The 16,997-nt window shown below is 47.1% G+C and overlaps 1 protein-coding gene across 2 annotated transcripts in view; it reads right to left on the bottom strand.

Moving 5' to 3' along the window:
* Nucleotides 1-3,347: 3,347 nt before the first annotated feature.
* The window catches only part of Adcy2 (adenylate cyclase 2), a 378,086-nt gene continuing 364,436 nt past the window's right edge, over nucleotides 3,348-16,997 (bottom strand). The window contains exons 23-25 of one of the 2 annotated variants that reach the window (XM_006993012.4): nucleotides 15,707-15,821; nucleotides 10,645-10,769; nucleotides 3,348-4,169 (exon numbers count right to left, since the gene is read on the bottom strand). In XM_006993012.4, the coding sequence (XP_006993074.2) occupies nucleotides 4,017-4,169; nucleotides 10,645-10,769; nucleotides 15,707-15,821 (393 nt within the window). In that variant the 3' untranslated portion in view covers nucleotides 3,348-4,016. The remainder of the gene's footprint in view (nucleotides 4,170-10,644; nucleotides 10,770-15,706; nucleotides 15,822-16,997) is intronic. The other variant, XM_042261355.2, reaches the window with a different exon arrangement.

Raw genomic sequence — 16,997 nt, 5'->3', positions numbered from 1 at the left:
CTCATTCATTCTTATAACTAAAATCTGTAAGTAGATGAGATAAATCAATGTCAAACTAAGTTATTTTCATTACTTCAGAGTGGATCCTACACCCTTAACCTATTCCTTGCTTTCTTTTCTTTTGTCTGTCCTTCCTTCCTTCTTTCCTTCCTTTCTTTCGAGAATTGGAGACAGGGTCTTGTAGGGCTCAGGTTGGCCTCAAATTCATAGTGTAGATGAGGGTGGCTTTGAGCTTCTGATTCACCAGCCTCCCTCTCTCAAGTGCTGGGGTCAAAGGTGTGCATAACTCCACCCAGCATGCTGCTTGCTTTTAAAAAGGGATGGAATCAATCAAGGTTTCAAAAGGTCTCACATTTAGTAGGTAGTACTAAAGGGAAATTAAATGGATTTCTGTTGGCTTCCAACATTTAGAGCCAATACAGGAGTACCAGTTGCTGTGGGGTGTCTTTCTGTATGCTTTGAATATGTGTTGCTAATTGGCTAATAAATAAAGCTGTTTTGGTTTATGGCAAGGCAGCTGGGAAGCAGGCAGGAAATCCAAGCAGAGATATGGAGAGAAGAAAGGAGAATAGGGAGAGATGCCCAGCCATTGCCCAAAGAGAAGCAAAGAGCTGGCTAGCAGGAAGCCTGCCATAAAGCCATACACACAGTTTATAAGTAATATTAAGCCTCTGAATGATTATAAGTGGCTACAGGACTGCCGGGCCGGGTGGGACCTGAGAAACTTACCATTACAGCCAGTTACAGACATTTTCAGGGAAGACATTTTTTTTTAAATTTCTTTTAAATTATGAGCATGTGTGTATGTGAATGGTGTGCGCAGTATCTAGGGGCTGCTGAGGACAGAAGAGAAGGTCACATCTCCTGAAGCTGGACTTACAGGCAGCTGTGAGCACCAGACATGGATGCTGGGAAATGAACTCGGGGGCTCGACACGAGCAGCGAGTGGTGTCAACCGCTGAGCCATGTCTCTAGCCTGGAGAGTACACACCCATGTTAATAGAACATGCTTCCACTTATCAAATCCCTACCGCTGTCGGAGGTTGGTTCCTGCATGTGTGTGTGGATGAAGAAGCAAAGGAAGGCAGAGGAGATGTGATGGCTGCTGCCTTCCAGCAGCTCGTTACGGAGGCAAAGAGAACACCGGGGGATTGGCTGACAGCACACCTCAGCCATCTCCAGCCAGCCACATTAAAGCGCAAGAGTTAGGAACTAGGCTTCCCATAGGACTAAAAGGTGAGGGGTGTGGGTGGTGCTTGAGAAAGGGCTTCACATGGCCGGTGCTGGTCTCTGTAATCCCTCTGATTTGCATGGTTCTAAGGATATTCTTGTTTCTCAGCGGTCAAGAAGCTCGCATCAGGACTGGCTGCTTCCGATTTGATGAAACAGGCAGTTTTCCCACCTCAGAGCGGTGCTGTGGCCACGGAGCAGCCTTCAGACTGAGAGCCACAGGCTGCGTGTGTCTGCACCTATCTCCACATTTCTAATTGAAATGGAGGGAGTCTCGAATTGGGAAGGTGATCCGAATCACCTGGGAAGTGTTTTAATACCACACGTGGAAGGAAGTCACTGGGGAATTTGTAAATGTGGGCTGGGCCAGAATTGTTCTTCAGCGGTTCAGGTTTGGGTTGAGAGTATGCTGGCGGAGATCCCACCCTGAGAGGCCAGGGTGAGCCCAGAGCTGTGCAGGGCACACGTTGACAATGACCTCGGCTGCTGTCAAAATTTTATTGATGCTTTAAACAGGTCTCTTAGCTCTGGCTTCTACCCTCCCAGGTTCTTTTCTCCACAATGCCCTGTCCACTGTCTCTGGGGTGGTGGTGTTTAAGGAAACTTGATGAATCACACAAGTGGCTGTTTACTCAGGCATGGTGGCCTAGAACAGCCTGGGGTCCGAGACGCAAAGGAGCGAAGACACAACACACACTTCTGCGGATGGCTGAACTCACCGGCACCTCCGGCATGCCAGCCTAAGTTTTGGTTAGAGGGAAGAGGAATGCCCCAACATCACGTCTCCCTTCAAGTACCATTCGGAGCTTTACCTGTAGTGAAACCAACGCCGCGTGTGATTACGGGATCCCAAGATGCCTGACTGAGGCAGAAAATTGAAAGGCCGGCCAGGCTGTATTCACACTTGTGTGGGGAAGGAGAGTTCTGGGTCGCGGTCCTGGCACGGCAGCCCTGTGCGTGCTGTGAACACGCTGGCGGGAGCACGCCGGGTACTGCCAAGCTCGCTCACAGTCATTAGCTCATTTAATCACAACCGGATCCCATGAGCTTGCAAGGAGGAAAATACTCCTAAGAGGAATTAAGAGATGCGCTCCCAGGCATGCAGCTAGTAAAAATCAGAGCCAGGAGTCGAACTGGAGGTTTGTTTGCGCTTCACGTCTGGGTGTCCACTAATCAACTGGTTCCTGGTAGCCTGTGTGGCCTCTGCCCCCTCCAGACACCCGCTCTGAACTAAAGGAGGCGACCCAAGTTTGCTCAACCAGCCTGTTATTTGCAGTTTTTTTAAAATTCTTTTAAACATTTTTTTTAAATGCACAATGGCTCTCTTTTTCATCATTTGACAAAGTATGATTTTTTTTTTTGTTAAAAGAAAAAATAGCCAAGCCCAAGCAACTTCAGAGTTATGTCCATGTCTTCTTAAGCTTCCTCAGACATAACAGGCAGCCTGTAAGCTCAGCAAAGCCCCTCGTCTAGTTCAGGCTGTCGTGGCGCCTGATTTACACAGCTGGTTCCCAATACTGCTGCTGCTTGACTCTGCAAGCCCTGGCCAGGTACTGCTGGACCCTTGTGGAGGGCCCAGGTACTGCCCTCCACGAGGGCCCAGGTACTGCCCTCCACGAGGGCCCAGGTACTGCCCTCCACGAGGGCCCAGGTACTGCCCTCCACGAGGGCCCAGGTACTGCCCTCCACGAGGGTCCAGGTACTGCCCTCCACGAGGGCCCAGGTACTGCCCTCCATGAGGGTCCAGGTACTGCCCTCCACGAGGGTCCAGGTACTGCCCTCCACGAGGGCCCAGGTACTGCCCTCCACGAGGGTCCAGCAGGCACAAAGGGCTCCGAGGCCTGTACTGACCTTTTACTGTTTAAATGGTTCTCGAAAGAGAGCAAAATTAAAACCAGACCATCAAGAGAGGCTGGGCACAGATTCTTTCCTCCCAGATAACCACTTCACTATTTCCTGCATCACAAACTTTGTCCCTGTCTCCATCACACAGGGTATATCTCAGTCCTACCATCTAGGCTGTTTCTGAAAAGGGCGAGAGATGGAAAACAAACTTTCATTCTGGACCATATCACAGGAGGATAAAAAAAAGAAAGAAAAGAAAAGATGCGGCACTATAAACCAAAGTACATAAAACTTTAATGAATTAACCTTACAAAAGACAAATGGCATCAAAACATCAGACGAGTTTGGTACAAAACTGGTCCTAGGCTGTGAGGACTAATTCTGGTGATGCATGGCAATGTGCCGCTGCCACAAGACAACAGAGCAAGGCGACAAGAGCCGTGAGTCCTAGCTGAGGCCCACGGATGACCACTGGCAACAAGACATGTGGGTGGGTGAGCACAGACTCCATGGTGGGTGACAGGGTCAACTTATTCACAAATACTGTGTGTTTGAATATCAGACTAGGGATGCAGTTACGAGCCTACCATATTTTTTTTCAGAGAAGAACATGCACCAGAAGATAATATACACCCCCCAGTTTTATTGCCTTAAGAATTTGTGTTCATTTCACCTCTCTCCTCCTCGCTTCTTTGAATGCTCTCTTTCTAGGACACGTTCTCTCCTCCTCTTGCTTAGGAGTATGCACAGTGCGAGTGGCAGGACGATCCGGGCGCACGCAGACACCAAACAGTGTGCCACTGGGTCACAGGAACTAGTCTGCAAGGGCTCCGGAGGGTGGGACAGGGCACGTACATCAAAACGAGGGACAAAGGCTGTAGCCGGAAAGTGCGTGGTACCTTCCCGCAAGTACGCTCTTCTTGCCGGGAAGGGATAGCTTCTCAGGATGCCAGGTTGCTCTGAGAAAGGGACCTTGACATCTCCGTGTTTACAAAGTACGTCTTCAGGTCCCCCTTTCCCTTCACATTGATGATGCCCCGACACGTGCACGTGTAGCCGAGTGTCTGCAGGATGAGGCTTGTCTCCTCGGTCACCTGGAGGCCACAGGAACAGACATAAAGGGATTATTCCCCCAGTCAGTGCAACCCACTTCAAATAGAGTCAAAGAGCATTCCTGTTTCCTGCCTCAAGAATTCCATTCCTGAAAAATTAATAGAAAAAGAAATCTACCAGAAAACGTTGAAGTCAATAATGTTTAATTTACTGCTGGTGTGAAAAAAAAAAGTGGAAAGAGCCTAAACTGCTAAGTAATATCCAAAGTTAAGACACCTATGGGTATGAGGGAGGGGTAACTAACACGAAACACTCTGGAAAAACCATATGGAGACACACTACTGTAGACTCCTCCTAAAGCGTATACGTCCTTTGGAGTTTAAATGGAGTTACTCTGTAATGATGGGGGGAGGTGACAATACTTCTCCCAGACACTGTGGACTATCAGCTAAAGGCCTGATGCCAGGTAGGGTCATGTCTTTTTGAGTTGGTGGTCAGTGGGGCCCTGTAGAAAAACATTACAGGCCGTTGTCATTGCTCTTAGTTATCGTCCAGAACTTCATCCAGACCTGGAAACCTCATCCCTATGGGTTAGCTAGGCATGATGCTAGTGGAGAAAAACCAATCAGCAATCTTACTAAGAAATGAACAGTGCAATCTACAATGACTGACCTGGCAAGGCATGCCTACTCATACATGAACCACAAGGCAGAATTCACATGTGGTACCATTAAATTGTGCCAAATACCCGTGGTTGACTAGGTCATAGATCCAGGGGAGACCTAATACTATCGTTCTGCTAAATGGAAGTAGTATAAATTGCTCCCCAAGTTTTTATCATTCTGCCAATAAATTAATGCCTCTCTCAACCTTCATCACAGAAGTTTCTTTTTTAAGTAGACTACAATTAACACAGAGACTTGCACCTGGGAGACATGCAGAGGTTAAGACCGTGAACTGCTCGGCTCTATATGGCATCTCTGTATCATACATACCTCCTGCCCCAAGGCTCAGGGATCACCACAGAGGAGTAGAGGGAAAGACCACACTGGCCAGGGGCAGTAGATGAGTGCAGCAAGACAGTGTTCTCTGGACACGAGGGGGCAGCTGCACATACGAATGTAGGGGTGCTGTGTCTTCGTGTATGGGACATGCACGGGATCAAGGCACCCAACATTCCAGAATGGAGAAGGGAAACAGGGTGTGTGTTCCACCCCTTAGCTGAGGAGATATTGGCAACTGAGGCTGCCAGGGGAGGGAGAGTCAGATTCCTTTAGGTGTATGGCCCCGGAGAGGGGAGAGTCAAATTCCTGTAGGTGTATGGCCCCGGAGAGGGAAGAGTCAAATTCCTTTAGGTGTATGGCCTGGGAGAGGGGAGAGTCAGATTCCTGTAGATGTATGGCCCGGGAGAGGGGAGAGTCAAATTCCTGTAGGTGTATGGCCCAGGAGGGGGAGAGTCAGATTCCTGTAGGTGTATGGCCCAGGAGAGGTCACCTGTGCTCCAGTAGGTGATCATGCACTCATGCACACATTAGCAGCATGACTGGATTCCATGGGTTTTTAAAAAAGAAGAGAATGTGAAACTGGAAGGGAATAATGTATGAAAATTTCAATCATAACATTCCTCTCTGTCGCATTCGGAACCTAAGTAGAGAGGAGCGGCTTTTGGATGAGAGCAAGCTGCATCCCCAGAAGGAAGCCTGCCTGGCACTCACATCAGTTTCTGAGTCAGCACAAGCAGCAGGCTGCAAACTTTCTCTGTTTCTACAGGGACCTGCTCGAGTTCCTCCTCAGTCAGTCTGTGGAGATGTACTGGACCACATGGAGTGTTAGTACCAAAGCCCTGCAGTCACACAGGACACTGACATGTCCACAGTGACTGGTGGGTGTGGTATTGTGTTCCCCCAAATATTGTGCATGCTAATAAACTTATCTGGGGTCAGAGACAGAGCAACCACAATATTAAACATAGAGGTTAGGCAGTGGTAGCACACGCCTTTAATCCTAGCATTCCACAGGCAGAAATCCATGTGTTCAAGGATACAGACAGGTTTGGTGACTCATCACACCTTTAATCCCAGAAAGCGAGCCTTTAATCCCAGGGAGTGGTGGTAGAAAGCAGAAAGGTATATAAGGCGTGAGGACCAGAAACTAGAAGCATTTGGCTGGTTAAGCATGTGGCTGGTTAAGCTTTCAGGCTTTGGAGCAGCACAGTTCAGCTGAGATTCATTCTGGATGAGAACTCAGAGGCTTCCAGTCTGAGGAAACAGGACCAGCTGAGGAATTGGCAAGGTGAGGAAGCTGTGGCCTGTTCTGTCTCTCTGATCTACCAGCATTCACCCCAATAACTGGCCTCGGGTTTGATTTTATTAATAAGAACTGTTAAGATTCCTGATACAGGTGGGGACTTACAGCCTATTGCTCTTGAGGTCTACACCGAGGACTTTAAAATTTCCAGGAGACTAGCAAAGCATATTTTAAAAAACCACCCAGTTCTGAACATCCCGGGAATGGAGAGAGAACACAGGTTTTCCAGAAGTGGGAAAGGTGTCCTTGGTAGGGGCGTGGTGTTCCTTCTTCGCCTAAAAGGAAGCCCCATGTTGTCCAAGATTGCTGGCATCCCTTGGCATTGGCTAACAGCACTCATGCAGAAAGCACTAGAAGCCTTGGTGCTATGGACGGATAGCTGGACTCTGCTGCTCAGATATTGGACCACGGCTCTCTTGGTGACCAGCCCCAGCGTCCATCAGAGGAGCCAGTCTCAGCCTCTCAGGAAGAGGGGGTGTGACACGACTTGGATCTTGTGAGCGTGGCCAGCTGCCTCCTCTGTTGCTCTGGCCGTGACCAGCTGGAGGACTTGGTTTTGTCATCTCATCACCTCCCTTCTTCACCTCTGCCTTCTCTCCATTGGACTGTTGCTCAATTGACAAGAACTAGCGTCCGACTGATTGAAAGGGAAAGGAGGGGAGCCCTGAAATGCAGTATTTGCTCCATTTATTACACACCAAAGTCAAAGCTATCCTTCAGAATGGCCATGGAAACAGACTCAGGTTGGGCTGAACAGGACAGAATGCTATGCCAGGCAGGCGAGTGAGAACAGGGTGAATGAAAACCCTCTTCTTGATGACAGAAGAATGTTTTTCTTCCTTTTCTGGAAGTGCTGAGTTCAAATCTAGGGCTTTGCACATGCAAGGCAACACTATAAAATTCTAGCAGGCAGGGTCATTTGAGGACCTTATCCCAGCTGAGACACACAGCACAGGGAGTTATCAAATCTTCCAAGGGACAAACATGAAAATGCCTACTATGTACGTCTAGTGATTTTCATGCAAATTTGCCGTGTAGCTGGAATTACCCTTCATAACAAGACATAGCTGGAATGAGATGTGAGATCGCTCAGTTTTGAGAATGAGGTAGAGGAAGCTGAACAAAAATATGCTCATGTATGGACATACACTCATCAAAAACACAGATGCACATACATGCAAGCACACACACACACACAGACTCATGTTAGACACACATATACACATACATGCAAGCCCATATGAACATGTATGCACACACACGCACATTTAAAACACATGTGAATGCATACATATGCAAGCACACAAGCAGATGCAAACATGCACAAATATACATGCATGCACATACACAGAAGCACACATGCACAAGAACACACGCACACACACACATGCAAACACACAGACACACAGTACACACTTCTTTGTCAGCCAGGGAGCTTAGCACCTCATCTCAGATGCTGAACACTATGCTTGAGCAGGCATATGCATTCTGAGGACTGGTGATCAGCTCACTACTTGGATCATTTGAAGACAGAAGGCTCTCACTAATCTCTAGTAGTGAAACAAATTCTGAAGAAGGCAAGTAAGAACCATAAGGTGTAGGTGTCCTAACTCTTGAGGAAATCTCTCATCTCTCTGTGAGGGACAAACAGTAATTGTGGTGTGACTTTCTACTGTGATGGAAGGCTTCAGAGGGGCTTTCTCTAGTATAAAATACATAAAACTGTACTATAGATTAATCAAAAGACACTAAGTGATCTGGACACGGGGTTGATGATGGGAATAAAGAAGATATTCTCCATGTACAATTTAAACAAAATTTCCCTATTGTGGCACAAAACTAACTGTAATTTTGCTATAAATACATTCAAACCTGCATCTAAACCTTGGGAACATGCTTCCCATTCTACAGGCATTGTGTGAAGGTGTAAAAGGATGTAGGTTAAAAACATAATGCCAGGGCTGAAGAGATCGCTCCACGGTTAACAGCACATGCTGCTCTTACAGAACAGAGCTTTGATTCCCGGCATCCCCACCACGTGGCTCACAATCACCTGTAACTCCAGGTGCAGGGGAATCAGGCATCTCTGGCCTCTGCCGGCACTTTCACTTACGAGGTCATATCCACATTGCCCTGCCCCCATCCCACATATTCACACGTATATATTTAAAAAATAAAAATATAGAGAGAGGCAGCCTTGTCTTCCTTTGTTGTATTCCACTGTTTCTTAGAGCTCCCTTATTTCAAATACTAGAATGGACAGCAGCCCCCTGGGTTCCCTTCTGCGCAGGCCTGTGCCATTAATTTTCTTCCAAAAACGACAAAGGACTGTCTTCCTCCTCCGTGGGAAGGACTGTCTTCCTCCTCCGTGGGAAGGACTGTCTTCCTCCTCCGTGGGAAGGACTGTCTTCCTCCTCCGTGGGAAGGACTGTCTTCCTCCTCCGTGGGAAGGACTGTCTTCCTCCTCCGTGGGAAGGACTGTCTTCCTCCTCTGTGGGAAGGACTGTCTTCCTCCTCCGTGGGAAGGACTGTCTTCCTCCTCTGTGGGAAGGACTGTCTTCCTCCTCCGTGGGCCACTCTCTATCCATGCCCACACCTGCTTTTCCTTCTCTCCCCTCAGTGAATCCATATCTTTTCTCCACTGCCTCTGTCTTGTGGGCGTTGCCCCCTTTCACAAAGGCCAGCAGCCAGTGTGGGGATAAAGAAAAGGAGGCGTGGAAGGTGTGTGGCAGATCAGGCAGGCCAGCACCAGCACGCTCTCTGCAAGTGGCTGCAAGCATCTGCTCTGAGGGCCTCCTGAGAGGGAAGAGCCCACGGTCTCATCAAAGGACTAACAACCCCTCCCGTCTCTTTTGGGTAACTTGGGACCAAGGTCTCCACACAAGGCTAGAATGTAGAACAAAGTTCTTAACCTTTGTATATCATCATTCAAATGATGTTTACCTTTCTGGTGTTGCTTGGGAAAGCGGAAGTACAGGTCCAAAGCACCTAGAGCCCGAAGCTATTGCAGCATCCCAGCCCTCCATTGCAGAGGCAACGTTAAAATCATTTAGGAACCAGACTTGGGATCAGCACCCGCAAACAGTGTTTGAATGTGACCTTGAATCAGCTTCCCTTTCTGACGTCTGCTCACTTTCCATCCTGCCGAAGTCATCATGGTTCAAAACATGTCCTCTTTCATGATACTGTCATACGCGGGACCACAGAGCTGTGATGACCACTGTGTGCCTGTTGTCTCCCGAGCGACGCTGTTCCACAGTGTGAGGGCGCTTGGTGGCAAACATGTTCCCCACTCCAGCCATAGCTCAGCACATGAGCGGAGCCAGGAACTGAATGAGCTAAAATGCCAGCTCTAGGCGACACGCCCGCCTTCTCGAAAGCCTCCACCCATCTTTTGTGCTCTCTGTCTTGACTGGGTTGTCCTTCCACCCCACACTGACTGCTGCTCAGCTACAGAACTGGAGAAATTTCATCACATTTCCTATAACAGGTTTTTTCCCCCTCATTATCTTTCCAGCAATTTATACTCCCCCGCCCCCAGAATATGATTAGTGCTCTTCTAATTAGAGTTACTTTAACCACGGCTGAAATTGATTTAATGAGCAGCGGGAATATTAACATGAAATGATTTTATTTTTTCCAGTTGTTCCTTTAATTTGCTAGATGTTGTCTTTCTTCTCCCTTGGGTGGATTGTAGAGATCTGGGGTCCTTTAGAGCTCTTGGAATACCATGCTAGGCTGGTTTCATCCAGTCCTTTCATGTCAATCCTGCTCTCACCTCTTCCCACCTCCCATTCTTCAGCTTTCTTTCTTTATTGTTTCTAACTCTGCACTCTCTTCCAGGAAGTCAGGGTTACCTGAGCTTTGAGCTGCAGACCTCCCTACAAAGTCTTCATGTGTGTGACAGGGTCAGAAAAGAGAATAGTTCAGGAAGGCACCTCTCAGGCACCCAGAGGTCTGGGCCGCCACCACCCTGACATGCAGGTCACCTCTGGTCAGAGGACAGTCTTTGTAAGGCCCACAGTCATCGCATCATAAGAATCTGGTTGGTGTCATTCCTAACAGTTAATGCAAAAACTAACATTTTCCCTATATAGGGTTTAAGTGAACTCAAAATTTATCTATCTAAATTTTTGTTTTAATTTATGATTATTATACTCATTGACAGTTCCCAAGAGAACCAAGGGTGGCTGAGAAGAGACTGATTACCTGTATTTTGTCCAGGACTCCGGTGCTGTCCATCCTGCTGGCAACGTTGACAGTGTTGCCCCAGATGTCGTATTGTGGCTTCTGAGCGCCTATGACACCGGCTATTACAGGTCCATGATTGATACCTGTGACACGTCAGAGCTAGGTTAGCAGGATTCTGATTGCAGCAAGTGTCCTAAAGTTAGAAAGCTTTCCAAATCATGCTTGAGACATCATTATTAAACAGATCTTAACCAAGCCCACGGACTCTACACATCAGAGCTCAGAGCAGCTCCACCTTCACCATCTCAAGATGCTACAGTGCCTGTGTCCGTTAGGGCTCCTTTCAGATCTCCATCCATGTTTGCAATGATGTTGTCCCTCCTCTGTTATAAGAGGGCATGCCACAAAGAACTAAGCATCATGACAAATTGTTTTTCTTGATGATTCAAAACAATCTTAGGTGAGAGGCCATCACAAGACTCTTCCAAAGTTCCTAATTAATGTAGTTTTGTCTTGTTTTTGTTTTCTTTTGGAGACCGGATCTTGTCTTGTAGTTCAGGCTGACTTCAAATTTCAAATTCTCCTGTCAAGTTCTTGTATTAAAGGTGTGAGCTACCATGCCCAATAGAGTTGATGTTAATTTCCAAATACTCACATTTTGACTGTGTATCCCGAGTGGATGAACTCAGTGTACCTTACCACCCTTTTGCCAACACGATAAACACAGTGGCCACCAGAGCCACGCTGATGCAGTATCTGCCGCTTCCAGGAAATACCCCTAGCGCTTCCCACATAAACTCTCCTCCAGCTGTCATGGCAACCCCAGCAGGTGGGTCAGGCCGCTATCCTTGCTGTTTTGCGGGTGAGGAAGCAGAGGCAGGTGCCATCATAGAGGCAGAAGGCAGAGTGCAAGCCAGGTGTGGCTTCTGGGGCCCCTAACAACTCATCTCTTTTGTCTCTACCACAAGTTTCCTATGCATGCGGTTTTTACCCACATGGGCTCTTTGCTTCTGAACATGTTCTTGACGGTGATTTATTTTGCTATACTCTTTGCCAATGGATTCTCTTCATTGGCACTACTTCTGGAACTCAAATTTGGGGATTTAAAAAATTATTGGAGCTTAATATATACAACTGGATATATATATATATGTACATGTATATATGTATGTATGTATGTATGTATGTATGTATGTATGTATGTATACTGGCATTTAGAAGTAGATGGGATTCTGTGAACTCTGAGACTGTAGGAGAGCGGGGCTGCTAAGGTTGTTCTATTCGAGGAAGTGACACAAATGGCCAACCTCTAAGCCATTTGGGTTCTGGTTCTGTTGAAGCTAAACCCTCTGTTTCTTTGCTCATCAGAGTGAGGAATTTCATTCTGCTTCAGTGGAAGACTCCCCTCTAACTGAGTCTCTAAGAAGACAAAACACAAATGATGTGGAGAATTTCATAGTGTTCTCTTTCTGATCCAGCTGGCCCAGTCCTTGCTGAGGCACAAAGGACTTGTGGGAATCTTGGAGTATATGGGCTTTATGCATTACTTCCCCAGATAATAAGGCATTCTTGGACACCACTAGCAATGAAGGTGACAGTGATTCTACTGTGGTCCCTTTTTGATCAGCTGCAACTATAAACTCTGGCTACTGCTTGATTGGGGTCAGAGTGTGTCTTGGCTAGGGGTGGACCATGCCCATGGCACCTACTATCAGAAGCCAGTGGGTCAAGACGCAGACCAATGTCTGTAACTGACAGGAGCCCTGCGATCTTCTCAGTGCACTTGCAGGTATACGCTGACTTCTTGCTAGGAAACTCAGTTCAAACACACAGACCCTTACGTGTTTGGGTGGAGTGGGGGAGAGCAGTGGAACAGCCGCTAGGAATCTATGACCACTCACTTACATTTGCTCCTGCATCCAACACCCTCACCATTTCTGAAAGATGTCATTTCCGACTACAGACCTGCCTACTGATGGATTTTTAGTGACAGATTTTTGCAGTGGGAATCTAGGCTCAGAAACAAAATCCGAATACTATTCCATTAAACCCTGCAGATACAAGAGGTGAGAAATAATTCCTCTTTGCTTTCATGGTGTATTCAACAAAACTTGCTTCTATAGCTCAAACAATACATCTGTCTCTGTCACAAGGGTCAGAGCATCCAGGAGTCAGGTCAGATAGTATCTGACCTGAGGTACTATCTCTCACCTACCAGTGTTTCTTCCGCTTGGACTTCTGCTTGGACAGCAGCTCTTGAGGATGGGCAAAGCCTGAACTGGTTATGTCTAGCAAAAGGTTATTTATAATTGGTGCAAGACAAGTATGCATGGTTTAGGATTTTGATTCTATGGCCCGTCATGCAGAAGAAGCTACACCTATAGTGTATCTAGCTCTTGTTGGAACCATTGTTTTTTGTGGTAATTTTATTCTGTGTTCCCGCTGTGAACTGCCATTTGATAGTATTCTGTGCTGAGTTAGGCAAGGGACACCTGTTAGGGGAGCCTCAGGACATGGATAAGGGGGATTCAAAGGCGAGTGGAACTCAGGGTAAGAGACTATAGGGTTGATGTGTATGTTGAATGGAGAGATGGAAGTTATCCAATAATCAAAAGGAAGGAATTCAACAAATACCCATTGAGGGAGGTCATTCACTGCTGAAAATAATTCAAAAAGTTTCTATCTAGACCAATAATTACTTTTCCCAACGCTAACCTGCACCATCTGGTCTCAAATCACATGCTCACTCCCCTCACCAGTCCACACTAGTTTACTGGGTGATTTCTAGATTTACTAGTGGAAGATGGAAGGCCTGTGTGGCTGGAAGACATAACAGTGCAGGGTCTTCTCCTCTGCCTACGGAGATACTTGGCTGCAAAGCATGGGCCAGGATGGCTTCGCTTCACTACACCAGTGAGCAAGCGCAGGAAACACCAAGGTCCTGCCTGACGTCTGTGCTTTACCTCAGCACGCAAGGCTGTGGTCTAATGCTGTTTCTGTGGCGCTCAGCTTCTGCTCCTGTGCATTTCCCTAGCTTCTGCTTCTGTTCCTCAAGGCTCCAAGGGGGAAGACACTCTCTTCCTGGCCATTGTGCCCAAAGCTCTGTGTTGGGGTTGGCTGGTTCTTTTGTGATCCCAAAGTTCATTATCCATGGATTTCACCTAGTCTGTAGCTTCCCAGTGTTTACTGTGGCCCTCCTGGCCTTCCTGTGTGAGCCACATCTTGCTATAGCCATGAACCTGCTGCTTTTTTTTTTCCAGATTTGTGAAGATGCAGAAAAGTTCTTGGTGTCTCTAATCCACCACCTTATCCTTTTCACCACTAAGACCACTCTGGATGTAGCACTTGTGAGAGACACAGAATCATCCTGTTTCCCATGTCACATGGCTGGGTTATTTTTGTTCATGTATGTTTGGAAAAGTTACTCTGTCATGTAGAAAGCTCGGTGTTGAGGTGATGATGTTAAGGTGTTGGGACCTTCAAGAGGACAGACTTAGTGAATATGTCACCATGCAGGTAGACTCAGCTCTCATGAGTGTGGGCTATTGCAAAGGGTAAGCCCAATCCTCCAGTCTCTCTCTGGCTTTCTGTTTTGCCATGTGATCTCTCTTACATATACAACCACCATGATGTCATTGCCTCATGCTGTGATGTAACCATGAGACCCTCACAATGGGCCACATGGATGGGTAGCCCCCGATCTTGCACTATCAGCTTGCAAAACTGTGAGCTGCAGAAACCTTATATCTTCATAAAAGTATCCAGGGATTTTGTTATAGCCACAGGGCAGTAGCATCAATGCTCGAGGACATCATTTTCCAGGCTGTCAAGAACGTCTACAAAGAAGGCTTTGACCTAGGGTTCAAGAGACATGTTTGGTATAGACTGTTGGCTGACAGGACAGTGTCCTGGTCCCTTTGCCCCTGACTCTAGTGTTTGCAGAGTCTAGATAAAAGCTCACCCAGACAGAAGTGTCACAGTGTAAGGGACAGCCTGCTCAGATGCTGACAGCGAACAGTATGTGTAAAGACGAGTGTCTCATTCGCCATCAGGAGTTTTTAAAATTCAGGTCACATGTACAGAGAAGGAAGAAAATAGCTTCAAATATCCAGATACCATCCCCCCTCCAAAAGTAGAAATCTAAATTCAAAGAAAAGTTATAAAGCACACAGATGGATCTTGACACAAGAACTGCTTGTCTGTGGACTAACGGAAGAAGCAAAATGTGTTGCCAAGAAAGCAAGAAAAAAAAAATTGTCAAAGAAGTTCTTACACATCATGGATTCCTGCAGACGCTGTGCATATATTACGGGCCAGCTGTGTACTAAGGTAATGGATACAAACACTGATTTTTAAAAGTAAGACTTGGGAAAAGGCAAGTCATCATGGAACATGCTAAATATCAACTTAAAGTTTGTTAAAAAAAACTTTCAGAAACCAAGAATTTTTTTTTCCCCAGTCAATTAGAAGTTATGATTTTTTTTAACTCCTAAAAATTTTCCCAAGATTGAAGAAAATTGGAAAAACTACCTGGGACACACATTTTGTGTTCTTGAAGACTGTGACCCTATGAATGCGCGACTGGATTTCAGTAATTCTAGCATGTATACTTTGTGTGTGGGGGGGTGTTTCCTGAGACAGAGTCCCATGTCCTTGAATTGCTATGTAGCCGCTGAGGATGGTCTTGAACCTTATGCTTGAATCCTCCTGCATCTAACACTCAGTGCTGGAACTGCATGGCCATGCCACCACCCTTGGTACTAAGATGTACCATTCAATGACATTGCTGTGCTGGATAAACCCTCATCTGGCTGGCTGGAAGCTCTGGGGACTGAGATCCAGCTCCAACTCCACCTGACAAACCTTGAGTTCAGCCAAAGGGAATGTCTCTTCTCAAACTACACAAAAGCGATTCTGAACCTCATAGCCTCCCCACACCCTTCCATATGCAGCCAGCCTCACTGTGCTAACACATTTGTGAGTGTTCAGCTTGACCAGGACCAGCATCCCCACTGATTCCTGGAGCTTTGTTCTTTATCCCGGGCCTTTGTGGTTGCTCAGATCACTTTGCACAACATACCCACTCGCAGTTTGAAGTCGTTGAAGGAGTGTTTATTGATGGCATCCAGCTTCCCCACTAGGGCATAGGCAAACTCCACCATGGTGCCTATGTGCATATACTGACGCTCAGGCTCCTGAAAGAGAGCAAAGACATCCAGACAGGGTTAGAACCACAGAACGATGTCATCACTCAGCCATGAGCTGGGACCCATCCCGAAGGGAGGACTCACATCTTTAAGAGGCATGGCAGAAAAATTAAATCTCATCTCAAGGAAATATTTTGCCTGGGTCCACTGTTGGGGCCAAAGCGTGACAGGAACTCCTGGAACCCATTGTCCCAGCATCCCAGGCACCTTCAGGAGAAGGTACCATGGCTGAGAGACACTGTCCACCTCAGCTCTGCATTGTTCTATCCACTAGGCACTTGTAGCAGCAAGCTTTGAAGATCGCAGTCTCCTCATTGTCCACACACCCAACCTTATCCAGTCTGGCTCACCCAAGGGCTCCTCCCTCCTTGCTTTCCTCTGGTTCCCAGCTGGGAATGACCACTGGGAGCTGCTGGAAGATGAGAGGGGCCACTTGGATGACAGAGGTCTGTTCTCATCATCACGAGTACACGCACCCTTCCTGACGGCAGCTGTCATCCCACAGCAGCTTTCCCCAGCCTTGGTAACACGTTCCTTACTTTTGTCTGTTCAGGACTTGAGGTGGGCATGCTGTGGGCTGAGTCTTGTGTGGGAGTCCTAACCTCAGTCCTTCAGAGTGTGACTCCTTATCTTTGGAAATAAACCTTTAAGCAAGCCATTCAGCAAGGTTACTAGATTGAGCCTTAACCTACAGGATGGACACGCCTGTAAGAGTAGATTGACATCAGAGGCATACAGAGGGGCAGCCGTGTGACGACTCAGAAAGAAGCCACCACCTACAAGTCCAGGACAGAAGCCTCAGGAGAAAGCAGCCTCAGCAACACCTTGATTTTGACCTTCCAGCTCCAGAATAAGGCAGCAAGCACACACAGCCACCAGTCTGTGGTGTCTGTTAGGAGCCCATGCAGACTAACATGGGGCCTCCTGCCTTCACTCACTCCTGAGTGTTTTATGAAACACTTCATAAGAAGTTATGTCTACTTTTTACTTTTTCTTGCTGTCTATTTAATAAAGTTACTTATTTAAAAACCCAAACCATCACTATGGCAGATCACTCTCTGTATCATACATAGCATGGCCTTGGGTATCTCTCCATGGATGAGGGAGATGAACCGACTCTCAGAGGTTCTAGGGGAATGAGGGAGAACACAGAGACAGGGAACA

The sequence above is a fragment of the Peromyscus maniculatus genome, chromosome 15 (genome assembly GCF_049852395.1).
Source record: "Peromyscus maniculatus bairdii isolate BWxNUB_F1_BW_parent chromosome 15, HU_Pman_BW_mat_3.1, whole genome shotgun sequence".
In the NCBI taxonomy this organism is placed as follows: Eukaryota; Metazoa; Chordata; class Mammalia; order Rodentia; family Cricetidae; genus Peromyscus; species Peromyscus maniculatus.
Note: the sequence above shows the minus strand (reverse complement) of the source record. Positions and strands in the feature narration are given on the sequence as shown.